At 57.1% G+C, this 12,865-nt stretch overlaps 1 protein-coding gene across 2 annotated transcripts in view; it reads right to left on the bottom strand.

Annotated features, from left to right (window-relative positions):
• The window catches only part of RAB40C (RAB40C, member RAS oncogene family), a 29,272-nt gene extending 21,006 nt beyond the window's left edge, over nucleotides 1-8,266 (bottom strand). The window contains exons 1-2 of one of the 2 annotated variants that reach the window (XM_078075034.1): nucleotides 8,067-8,266; nucleotides 7,071-7,292 (exon numbers count right to left, since the gene is read on the bottom strand). In XM_078075034.1, coding sequence (XP_077931160.1) covers nucleotides 7,071-7,212 — 142 coding nt within the window. In that variant the 5' untranslated portion in view covers nucleotides 7,213-7,292; nucleotides 8,067-8,266. Of the gene's footprint in view, nucleotides 1-7,070; nucleotides 7,293-7,450; nucleotides 7,546-8,066 lie in introns of those variants that run through there. The other variant, XM_036083497.2, reaches the window with a different exon arrangement.
• Nucleotides 8,267-12,865: the final 4,599 nt, after the last annotated feature.

Consider the following 12,865-nt stretch of genomic DNA (forward strand, 5'->3'; position numbering starts at 1 on the left):
AAAAAAACACAAAAATTACTCATAACCCCCAAATTGAAGATACCCACAATTAATGTTTTCGTGTGCCTCACTGCCCGATTCTTTCATTTCACACACACTCGTACGTGATGTCGTTAGACAGACTGCCTGCTTAACAAGGTACCAGCTTTCCTCATGTCACCGCATACTCACTATTCCCCCAAAACACTATTTTTAAAGGCTATATAATATCTCGCTCTATGAATATACCATATTTCCCCTCTGGACCCTTGGGTGTTTCAGGCTTTTCATTTCTATTATTAAAAAAGAAAAGGAAAGGGGCACCTGGGTGGCTCAGTTGTTAAGCGTCTGCCTTCGGCTCAGGTCATGATCCCAGGGTCCTGGGATCGAGCCCTGCATAGGGCTCCCTGCTCCACGGGAAGCCTGCTTCTCCCTCTCCCACTCCCCCTCCTTGCGTTCCCTCTTTAGCTGTCTCTCTCTGTCAAATAAATCTTTAAAAAAAAAAAAAGAAAAGAGAAAGAGAAAAAGAAAAAGAAGCCTTGATTGTCTTCAGTTGTGTCCCCTATTATTCCCCAGGAAAGACCCCTACCTAATTTCTAAGGCTCTGGAGAGCACATGCTGCGGACTCCCTTCCTGCACGACTCACTCCTGGCACTCCTAGCACCAAGCGTCGCCAGATTTCCTGTCATGCACTTACAGGTGAACGTTCCATCCCAAAAGTTAAACATCTTTCTATTTTTCATTAGAACCCCCTCTCTGAGGACTCTGTGTGTGGCCCTGGCCAACGGACTTCAAATGAGGAAAATCCTCCTAAAAATGATACGACCACCAAGCTGTCCTCACTTACCCAGGGATCTGGTCATTGCTGGACCCAAATCAAATCACTGCCAGCCCCGGGGACCAAGAGAGCTGCGAGTGTGAAGGTGCCCAGGACCTCGGGCTCCCACGGGAGACTCGGGTCAGACCAGTGCAGCAGCTTCTGCAGGGAGACGAGGGACCTGCGCTCAGGGACACACCTCCTCCCTGTCCAAGCTGCAGCCGTAAGGAAATCAGACCCAGCTCCTGACATCTTCCTGCCAGCATCAGACCCCGGAAGGACAAAACCACCCTGTGAGAGGTCACCATGTTCCTGAGTCACTCAAGGCCGTGCACAGCGTTTCAAGTCTGAATAACATCTCTAAGCTCACTAGCCATCCTTGCAGACCTGATTACCAGGTACTCACCCTACCTCGGCTCCTGGGAAGGTGCAGACCGGCAATGACCCAGCTTGCGACCCCAGAAACTACCAGATGGGAGTGCAGGCCCATCTCCGTCACAGCACTGCTACCGATCCCGATCCAGAGCACTTTGTTCTGACCCACTCCGGTGGCTTCCTGGGCTCAAAGACGTGTGTTTATCACCTGGCCAAGATCTCTGTCCAGGGTCCACATGAACTCATGTGCCCAGACATGTCTGTACTCTTGACACTTCTCAAAATCGGTAAAGTCCCTGCCTGCTCCCAGGATTCAGGCCTCCTGCCATTCTCTGTTCTTGCTCAGAGATGTTGGCCTCCTGACACCAGGCCCTCTGCACTCCTTCTTGGTTAGACCCCTCTTGTCCTTCCCTCCTTCCTCACAACCCTGAAGCCCTGTCTTTCTGAGCACCGCCCATCCATCCTGCACAAATCGCGCCCCCCTTATGTGTTCCAGACAAAGGGCCAAAGCTTGTCCGGTCGTGTCCTTGGGTCCCTGCCACACCCACTGGTGCCAGGTTTACTTGGCCACCTCTGTCTTCCTGTGCCTCTCCCACCCTCCAAAAGATGCACACCCACAGTTGACTAAGGCACTCAATACTCCAGTCTTGGCAGAAGAGAACCGCACGCTGCGGACATGAGACTTCGCTGGTCATTACCAGGCCTATAAGAGCACAACCGTAACTAGCAACCTCCTTACACCTAATGCTCGCTTGTATTTACTCTCATTCCCAAAGGATTTAAGGAGCCCATGTCCTCCCACCCGAAGGGTGACCCCATACACCCAGTCTTCCCAGTCTCCCACTCCCAGCCTCCTTCCCCTGCATGCCCAGGGCAGCAAACCCAGCCCCATGGGCCACCTTGCTCCAAACCAGGGCACTGGACACGGAGACCTTACCCCACTTCCTCCATATGGCAGATGGCAACACCCTGACCCATGTGGCCCCAGACCCACAACACCCACACCAGGTGCTGCCCACTCCCCAGGCCTGGCTACAACTCCACCCTCTGCCTTCCCCTCCTCCTCCTCACTGGCCACGGGCGCCAGACCAGGTACAATTCAGGTACAACAGGAGGGGAAGTACCCGAAAAACACTTCCCGCCTACTTCCTTGGCTCCCTGATGGGGTCTCCTTCCTGAAACACATTTCTGTTGACTTCATCAACCAAGCCACACTCTTGCTGATGGGAATATGACACAGCAATGTCACAGTGACAGCGCAGCCCTGCAAGAGAGGTCAGCCCTGCATCGCCATGTGCCGGCTACTGAGGCAGATATTCTCTGACCTGCCTGAGCTGACAGAAACTGCTCAAGGCTGGGGGAAAAACTTAAAATTTTAAATATTCTACCTACTTTAGGACAACTTAGGCAAGGCCATGCCAGCTCAAATAACCAACCGGCCTAATTAGCTTCATCTGAAGCAGACACACAAGTCTGCGCCTCCCGGCCTGCCACCCCGTCAGGCTGGGCTAAGCTGATCTTTACGCGGCACACATAGCAGATGAGTGCCTCTGGCAAAGGGGGAGCTAGGAATCCCAGCCCCGCACAGATAGGTGTATGTGTGGCACTCTGTGGCCTGCTGGAAACTTCTCTGGAAACTGGTGGTTTGCTGCCCTGGTTAGCAGCTGACCCTGGGAGCTGTCGGGGCTCTGCTCTACTGGTCTCAGCCAGGAGGGAGGCAGGCAGGGCTGGAGCAGCTCAGTGAAGGGAGAACAAATGGGCCTCAGTGACTGTCCCAGGCCCCAGAGCAGAGGGAGGAGGCAGCCCCAGTATCGGGGAGGGTCTGTGATGAAAAGAGGGTCATCCCTGCCAGTCAGCACCAGGTGCCCAGCAGCCATACTCTGCCTAACAAAGCCTGGAGAGAAGCGTCAACCAGGAACTCAGTGACCAGCTGCCCAGGGGAAGGGGGTCGGGCAGCCAGTGCCTAGGGAGACAACGGGCGCCAGGCCCGCGCTGCCTATGGCAGCTGCACTCTCTTGTCTGAGCCTCAGCTTCTCATCTGCCAAATGGGACAATGATGGTGCCTCCATCACAGGATGGCAGAGACGCCTAGATGATGTTAAGAGCACTGGGGGAGCCCAGCACTGTGACCATGCTAGGCACACATCATACTCCAGGCCAACATCCCTCTTTGGAACCTGGCATCTGACAGAAAGGCAAATCCCAGTAAACTGCCCAGAAAAATGGGCAGAGTCCAGACACAAGCACCAACCACACACAGAGGAAGAAAAGGGACGACGAAGGACGACCCAGCAACCAACACCAGGTTTCTGTCAACACAGAGACACTGCACACAGGCTGCTCGTTCATTTAGGACACACAGCAGTTAATGCCTCCTGGGCATACATCTCACACCAACACCAGGGATAAAACAGCGGACGAGACACCAGAGACCCATCCTGACTCAGGAAAACAGCATGGTGGCGCATCTAGAGATGCAGTCTCTCCTTGGATTTGCACTAAGGATAGAAACCAACTTCCAGCCAGGTGAGAAGAGATGTTCAGAACTGTCCAATGAAGGGTCGCCTGGGTGGCTCAGTCGTTAAGCGTCTGCCTTCGGCTCAGGTCGTGATCCCGGGGTCCTGGGATCGAGCCCCGCATTGGGCTCCCTGCTCAGCGGGAAGCCTGCTTAGCAGGAAGCCTGCTTCTCCCTCTCCCACTTCCCCTGCTTGTGCTCCCTCTCTCGCTGTGTCTATGTCAAATAAATAAATCTTAAAAAAAAAAGAACTGTCCAGTGAAAAACCATGGAGCTGGGGGACATGATGAGCTCCAGCCTAGCCATCGGGTTGCTGAAGTGGGCTGCTCCCTGCTGGGCAGAGCAGGCTTTGTTTGGTCCCATACACACCAACAGCCAGCAGGCCCCAGATACTCACAGCACACCTCATGCTCGCCTGGCTTTGTCCACACCCATCACCAACACTGCGCTCCTCCTACCTTCCCCGCCCCCCAGGCCCTGGGCTCAAAGTACACTCAGCAGCTCCCACCGACACTGACCCCAGAGGAGCAGACATGGAGAGATGGATTCACATCCACTCTTGAGTCTCCCGGGACACGGGCATATCAACCCCAGTGTATCTTCCTGCCGGCCCCCAACCCTCGATGTGAAGGTTTGTGGGAGCCAAGGTGCAGAGCATGTAACTGCCCTGAATGTTCACTGGCCTCAGAAGAGTGGGACCAGGCCTGTGCACCGCGGCAGGACAGTCCCTGGGCTCCCAGCGCCCCAGTGCAGAGTCAGACCTGCGGGTGCACTCAGGACTATAAGCTGCTCACAAAACACCTGCGCCTCATTCCTGCTAGCTTTCACAACCAAGCCTCCTTGACACTTAGGCTCTGGAGTGTAACTTCCCTGAGGATGGCCCAGGCAGAACCTCTATGCAAAGTGTTCTGCTGTCTCCCCAACAGAACAGAGGCCTCCTCTAAAACCACTGCTGTGTGTTCAGAAAAGAGAAAACTCAAGCCTCCCGAAAGGAAGGTTTCCAGCTCTACAGGGACCTACGAACCACAAACCAAGAGCCTGCTGCAGGCTCCCATGGGTGTGGGCACACGGTCACATAAGGCTGTCACTGCTTCAGGTGCCAGCACTAGAAAAGGCCGTTTCAATGACTCACGTGTTTGCAGAGCTGGGAAGAATGATGTGCACTCATGTACCTGTCTGAAGAACGAGCTAGACAAGACTTCGATGCAGGTAAGTAATCAGGTTGGCCCAAGGAAAGGAGTTTGATTACACGTCCTTCACCAAGTGGGGATTTCCCTGCCATGGGTCATCTGCTCCTGGTGAGAGGAACCACGCAAGTTTAGGCAGAAAACAAGCCTGGAAACGTGCTAAGCGCTTTTAACAATGAAGAGAGAAAAGAAATACATGTATATCCTTTTAAGAGAATCAGAAATTTAAAAATTCCTGGAAGTTATTAACTCTTACAAAGAACAAATTCACATGATGGGGAACCCTGAGAACCAGCTGCTCCAGAGCTTCCAAAACCCTCAAGGGTCTCCCTTAGGAAGGCTTCAGAGCAGAAGCAATTGCTCTCCCCTCTGCCCACTTCCCCAGGGACACAGCACTGGCCACCAGGGTCAGCGAGCTGAGCCCTGACCACACACAGCCGCCCCTTGTGCTGCGCGCTTCATAACCTCAAGGATCCTAGACACAGGCCAGCACTTTGCCTTTTCCACTTGATGCTGGGGTGATGGCAAGGACCTGTGAGTGCTCCTTTCCTCACCACTTCCGGCTGATGGCCCTCACCCTGGACCAGCTCACCGTGAGTCTCCGACAACTGCACTGTCGCAGGCAGGTCACCATGTTTTACTTAATATTGACCCTAGTTCAGTCAATGTGTCCTAGGACCTGTGGCAGCCACCACGACCCAACAGAGAGCACAGGAGGTGGGTCCCATCTCTCCAACCAGCGGCTCTGTGTTCCCTGAGAGCTCGCCGCACCCAACTGGAGTCCCTGACGGTGAGGCTGAGCTGATCCTCAGAAGCATGTATAAACGCTCCAGGAAAACACCGCTGCCCCAGACGAGCCCCAGCCTTCTCACGCTCTTCTCAACACGCATCACCAGCCTCCCGGGAGTGGGGCTCCAGGAAGCAATGCTACCACTGGAAAAGCAACTCAACCACTCACTAAGTCAGGAAGGACACCTCTGACAGTCACTGCCAAGCGTCTACTGAGGTGGCAGTAACCAATGAAAGGGCCTGCTGAGGCCCCAATGGAGGCTCTCCCTCACCTAAAAACAAATCCAGGGCCCCCCCTTTCTTGCCCTTCGAGCCATCTCCTCTAAGGTGGGGCTGAGAGCACATGCTTTAGGAGGTCGCACCGTGCAAATCCAGCACAGCTAACTACAGCTGAAGCTGGTCCAGCAGGAAGGGCATCTAGCCAGCGCAGGTGATCCAACAACCTTGACAAGTCCTAAAATGAAAGGGTCATGTCCACACACAGTCAGCTGCCTATAGGCAACAACCTAGCCAACAACAAATGCTCAGAGCAGTCAGACAGGACTGACAAGAGTCCAAGAAACAAAGTAACAAAGGGTGTGGAGAACAAAGACCTGAAGAAGTAAAATCAGAAAAAGGCCCTTGCAAAGACTGGATGTTGACATGCTATCAGCAGATTTCCTGGTTCCCCTCAAAAAAACCTCCATGTGGCCTGGGACAGGGCCCCCACCACAGAGGAGGTTCTGACCACAATGATCCCCTGGGCACGTTAGCTGCTTTTTTTCCTACGTGAAAGATGTAAATTGATGGAAGCTGGGACGAGTGCTGGGGACGTGTATTAGCTGTGTACTTGAACAACGCAACCAGAAATTGAGGGGTGGGCATCTCCTTCCAGCACAAGGTGCTGGTTCCCTGAGCACTGAGTAACAACTGTCTCACGGGGTCAGCCTGCCTTTGAGGAACCCCATCTGCACACACATGCCACAGGGTCACGGGAAAACCCTAGCCATACCTGGCACACCTGTCCCAGCTTCTCCACCTGGACTGCACAGAACCCCCGTGGCGGTGGAACCCCCACCGCTGGACGCTCCCCCTCAGGTACCTCCATCCGGGCTCCGGAACATACCTACTTTCACGCACCCTCTGGGGGGCTGTCACTCCGGGGCTGGGATGGCGCGTGCCCACAGCCACCACGCTGCTCTGCTCTGATGGACCCAGGGGTCCACTGCAAAGCCATTCGCCTCGCTGAAGGCCTCCATCTGACCTGGCCAGGGCCAAGCATACTGCGAGCTCTGGATCCAGCTGCTCCCCGCCCCCCACCCCGGGGCTCGGGCCTTCGCCGGAGGACACAGGGCTGAGAAAGAAAACACACAGCGAGCTGCCGCAGGCCTGCTCGCTGCACGGAGGGCCGCCCGCGCCACGGCCTTACCGTTGCTGTAGGCGTACGGGGACTCGGCCGCGCCGTCCTGCAGGCTCTCCAGGATCTCGCCCTTGCCCACGTCGCTGTCGCCCACCAGCAGGAACTTGAGCAGGTAGTCGTAGCTCTTGACCGGGCTGCCCTGCGTCCCCATCCTCACGCGCGCGCGAGCCGCGCCCGCATGCCCACGGCGCCGGCCGCGGGAGCAGGGCGGGGAGGAGGCCTCGGACCGACCTGCGGGCCCGGGGCGCGGGTGAGCGGGGGCGGCCAGCGAAGCCCGGGCTGGCGGCGAGGGCCAGGTCCCGCCCGCGCCGGCCGTCCGCCCGCCCGCGCCGTCCGCCCGCACCTGCGCCACCACCCGTCGCCGCCGCCGCCGCCACCACCCGCCTCACCTCAGCACCACCGCCGCCGCCCCGCCGCTTCCCGCACAGCGCCGCGCAGCCCCGCCGCCCCGCCCCCGGCCCGAGCGCCGCCATTGGCTGCCCCCGCCCGCCCAGGCCCATTGGCCGGAGCGCACGTCCGTCACGACCGCCCGCCCCCCCGACCGTTTCCCACACTCCACCGTTAAGCCTCCGGTCGCCCCGCCTCCACGCCGTCGCCATTGGTCACCCGCCGCCTCTTTCCCGTGGCCATTGGTCCGTACGCACATCCGTCACGACTGCCCGCCCCCACCGCGCCCCACTCAGCTTTGGGGGAAGATTCTGGCCGCCTCGCCTAGTCGCCGTCCCCATTGGCCACTCGCCTCCGGGTTTCCTGGAACCGCTGGTTTGCCTGCACGTCCGTCAGCACCTCTACCGCCCCCGCCGCTCCCCACAGAGCACCCAGAGTCACCAGCAACCCTGCCCTCTGCCCCCGCAACACTTCGGCCCTTGCCCGCCCCCTTCCCGACGCCATTGGCCACCGCTGCTGATCCTCCCAGAGCCACTGGTCCGCCCGCACGTCGATCACGGCCCCTCTCAGCCCACCCCACTCGCCCCGTGCTTCCCGCCCCTTTCCCTACACGCTCACCAATCAGGAGCTTGGGGCTTCAGGTTGTTTGCATACGCCCCCTCCCGCGGGCGGGAGCAGGATGGTGACGGTCCCCGGGCTGAGGTGACACGGCTGTGTCCCGGAGAACGAAAGTCCTTAGCAAGGTGCAGCCGCTGCTCCCGCAGACACCCCCGCGAGGGTGGCGAGGCCCCCTGGAACTGCGCTCCCGGGAGCCGCCCTCCCCGCGGTGGGGCGGGGACCGGGCGTGGCGGGCCGAGGCTGGCCAATCAGCGCTCGGAGAGGCCCGGGGAGGCGGGACTTCCGCTTCGGCGGGGGCGGGGCCGCCGGGGCGACGCTCGGAGCTATCCCGGGAGCGGGCTCCCGGGATAGCGGGCGGGAGCGGGCGGGAGCGGGCGGGAGCGGGCGGCCGCCTGGGCCGGGGGCTCCTAGCTTACGGCGCCTGGTCGCCCAGGCCCAATGTTCTCGAACCTCGGCTGCGCCCTGGGCGGCCTGCTCTTGGACGCCAGGGCGGATGGCTGCAAGGGCTCTACCCCCAGGGGCTCGTGGCCGGAGCCACGCGGCCCCCCGGGTCCGAGCAGGTCAGGCGGGGTGGGGGTCCCGTCAGGGGTAGGGCGTGGGGCTCCAGGAGGAGGTGACTCCGCAGTTGTTTACAGGATGAATGGGCAAAGAAGTATGAAGGACCTGGGAACACGTGTGAAGACGCACTTCCAGTCTGCAAAATGGGAAATCGAAATAATACCCTTTCCACCCATCTGATCGGCAGCATCGCTGCGGGCCAGCCCGCGGGAACAGCCCTCTCGGAGTGCGGTGGTCCAGGCTGGTAATTCAGCCCGGTCCAATGGTAGGGAGCTGTTGGATCAGCCGGGTTCGTGCAGCCCTATACGGACGCGAGAAGAGAAGAACGCAGATGACAGCATGCTTTATCCAGGATGATTTCAGTATTTACGCTTCTAAAAATTCATTTTACTGAAGGTTTTAGGTATAGAGAAACGATGCGCGCATAGGAAGAGGTCTGGACGTATGCTCAGCAGACGGACAGCGTCATTTGCTCTGGGGTTGGGGATCAAGAGTGACTTTCTCCTCATTGATAACATTTGTTTATGAGAACATATATATGACACCTAATAGTGGGTGACTCAAAAAGTTAGGTATAAAAATACCATACAGTGCAGTCGTTCAGCTTCTAGAGAAAAGAAAATTTACATCCACACAAACTCTTGTACCGGAATCTTCATGGCAGCACTATTCGCAGTGGCCAAAAGGTGGAAACAACCCAGACATCCATCAGCAGATCAATGGGTGAACAAAATGTAGCCTAGCCACACAATGGACGTATTCATCCATAAAAAGGAATAAAGTACTGATCTGTGCCACATTCCAATTATAGGAAATGCCCAGAACAGGCAAATCCATAAAGCAGATTAGTGGTCACCGGGGCCCCAGGGAAGGGGGAAATGGTGAGTGACTGCTTATTGGGTACAGGGTTTCTTTTTGGGGTGATGTGAAGCTCGTGATAGTCATACTACTTGGTAAAGTTACTAAAAATCATTGAATTGGCAGCTCTTTCTGCCCACGGGTCCTGTCCCCATGTTATAATAAAAGCACCTTTTTTCACTGTAAAACAAAAATCACTGAATTGTGCACACAAAATGCATGAATATGCCTCAATAAAGCTGTTAATCGGGGCACCTGAGTGGCTCAGTCGGTTAAGCGTCTGCCTTCGGCTCAGGTCGTGGTCCCAGGGTCCTGGCATCGAACCCCGCATCGAGCTCCCTGCTCATCTGGGAGCCTACTTCTCCCTCTCCCACTCCCCCTGCTTGTGCTCTCTCTGACAAATAAATAAAATATTTAAAAAAAATAAAAATAAAGCTGTTAAGAATAATAAAGAATTACGGGGCACCTGGGTGGCTCAGTTGGTTAAGCAACTGCCTTCGGCTCAGGTCATGGTCCTGGAGTCCCAGAATCGAGTCCCGCATCGGACTCCCTGCTCAGCGGGGAGTCTGCTTCTCCCTCTGATCTTCCCCCTCTCACGCTCTCTGTCTCCCATTCTCTCTCTCAGATAAATAAATAAAATAAAAAATCTTTAAAAAAAAAAAAAAAGAATAATAAAGAATTAGTTGTCAAACAGCCCTTACCAGACCAGGTAGGGCTGCCTACAAAGCAGACCTGTGCAGAGGGAGCATGTCACCATGACGACCATGACCCACTGTGCCGCACTGAGGACAGCCCGGCTAGCTTGTCTTCCCAGCAGGTAAGGAACCGGTTGCAAGAACTTTCTTCCCAAGGGGTCACTGAACCTGGGCCATAGCTCCAGCAGCAGGTGGCTTTCAGACAGCAGACCCCAGCAGGAGTGGCCCCACACGGAGTGACCCCACCCCCAAGCTGCAGACAGCCTTTACTGGGAAGTGAGCCCATGTGCACACTGCCAGTTCATTTTGGCCTGATGCCTGGGGAGCATCCTGATGACCTGGTCCCTCTGCTGGGTGAGCAGCACCTGGGCCTTCCTCACCTGCCTTCAGGGAGCGGCTCTCCTCTTGTCCTCCTGGTCCTCCAGGGCAGCATGGAGCCGGGACACAGGAGGACAGAGGCTGGCCGGGGATGGGCAGGGCCTCTTGGCTCATTCATAATCCACAGAGGAGCCCTGACGGCCCTGCTTATACATTTGCTTAGGCCATGTCCTCCCCCGGGACAATGACCATTCCCCGGATGCTGGGTTACAGCACACACAACGTCCAGTGTTTACAGAAAGGCACATCCACCCACAACACAGATGTTACAGAAACAGCCAGGGGGCAGGGTCTTGTTGGGAGGCGGGGGGCCCAATCCCCAGAGGGGCCAGAGACTGAGTACTGACGGGCACAGAACAAGGGGGCTGGCAGCTCACACTTGCCTTCCACCTGCCCCCCCCCCCCCACGCCTCAACCCAGCAGGTCAGGGAAGGTCCTCAGGGGTGATGGGGCTGGACCTCTCCTACAGAGCTCACTGCAGCCTCTGTCCCGGCACCGCCTACTCCCTGCTCTGAAGGACTAAGACCCTTGTCCAGGGACCGGAAGCACTGTGAGGTTAATAAGTTCCTTCTTGGTTTCTGAGGCTGCCTGGGGGTTCCCTGGGGTGAAGGGGTGACAGGTGAGAAGCTATTACCATCCCCTTTCCAGAGAACTTAAATTAAAAGCACCCTTCACCCCTCTCAGGACTTCCCCTGAAGGGACTCCAACGGCTTTAGGCCCCACTGCCGGCTCTCCCATCATCCAGGACAAAGAGAGGAATTGGGCTCAGCACCTATGTTTTCTGACTGAGCCTTTCCCAACACAGCCTGTGCAGCAGGTGCGACCATAGCTACTTTGTAGGTTGGGGGCCTGTGCAGGGGTGTGATCCTGGGGGCAGAGTGGGCTTCTGGTCCTCCGCTGGGTCCCTGCACTGCTCACATCCCCTCGGGCCTCTCCCCTCCCTGCCTCAAACCAGAGAGGCACCAAGGAAGCCACAGGGTCTGGGGCAGCAGGGCCAGTCCAGGGGATGGGGGTGGCCCAAAGGGTGCCACTCCCTGGTCTCCAGGAGGCCTTGTGGACAGAGGAGCCGGCCTCCCACAAAGAGGCATGCCCTTCTGCAAAGATTCGGAGACCCAGTAAGTGCCAGGCCCGGTCCTAGGGTCTGAGGAAGGGACAGGACTGCATCCCTGCCACTGAGGGACCTCGGGCTAACGATGAAGCAGCCCAGAACAGCCCCCTGCTTGCAAGTCCTGGGCCAGCCCTGCTGAGGTGCCCACATATTAGATGGTCAAGGGTAATTCTGGGTACCCCTGGCCCACAAGACCCAGGAAGTGTCTAGTAAAGAACCCCCCCCCCAGTCTCCCCTGCAGCTGCCACACCGGGTTGGCTCTGGGTAAGGATGGGGGCCAGGCCTCCAGACCCGGCTCCTGTCCAGGCAGGGAGCAGGGGAACAAAGGAAGTAGTCTGAAGTGGTCTTTGCCCTCCCCTCCACGATACCCACTGCCCTCTATGCTGGACCCCAAGCCCTGCTCTCCAAGAAGGGTCCAGGGTTTACCCCTTAGGGCAAACAGACCTTGGCCCCAAAAGCTCTGTGCCCAAGCTCTCTGGGAGCACCCATGAAAGTTTCAGTTACCTGGCGCCAAGCTCAAAACTGGTGCCAGGGAGAGGCCCGTTCCCATGAAACCCCACAAGTGGAGGAACCCAGAAACCTCTCTGTGTGCGTCCAGCAAGAACCAAGGGTGGATGCTGCAGCTAGTGGACCAGAGCATGGGGAATGGCAGACATTCACACGGTCGCAAATACCTCTGTATAAATTACCTATTAAAGGGTTAGTGGCTTTGCAGAGGAGAACCTGGTGATCAAGTGGACGTCACCAGGATAGACAAATAGACACTGTGTGCCTCTCAAGGTGACGCCCTAGGAAGGACACAGCGGTGGCATTTACGTGTTCTTTGTGCCAAGAGCACACATGCTGAATCTCTTGGTGAGAATCATCAGATGAGCCCCACTGAGGGACATCCTACCGAGTGACTGGCTGTATCTTCCACGCCCATGTCGTGGGAGGCTGGCACCAGGCTGTGGCCAGGACAGGCCACCCACCGAGAGGCTGCCGCAGAGCTCACTGGGGCACCCGGCAAGAGGCCCCACCCACGCTACCCCAATTCCCCTCACTGTGCCGTGACTGCTCAGTCCGTCCTTCAGAACAGAACATGTTAGGGGTAGAATCAGGGGCAACTGATGGTCAGACGGTTCAGGAAAAAGTAGAGCAGAAATATAAAAAAGCAAATATGGCAAAATGTGAACAAAGGGGAATGCGGGTCAGGGCGCTGA

This window comes from Halichoerus grypus, chromosome 6, assembly GCF_964656455.1.
Source record: "Halichoerus grypus chromosome 6, mHalGry1.hap1.1, whole genome shotgun sequence".
NCBI lineage: Eukaryota > Metazoa > Chordata > Mammalia > Carnivora > Phocidae > Halichoerus > Halichoerus grypus.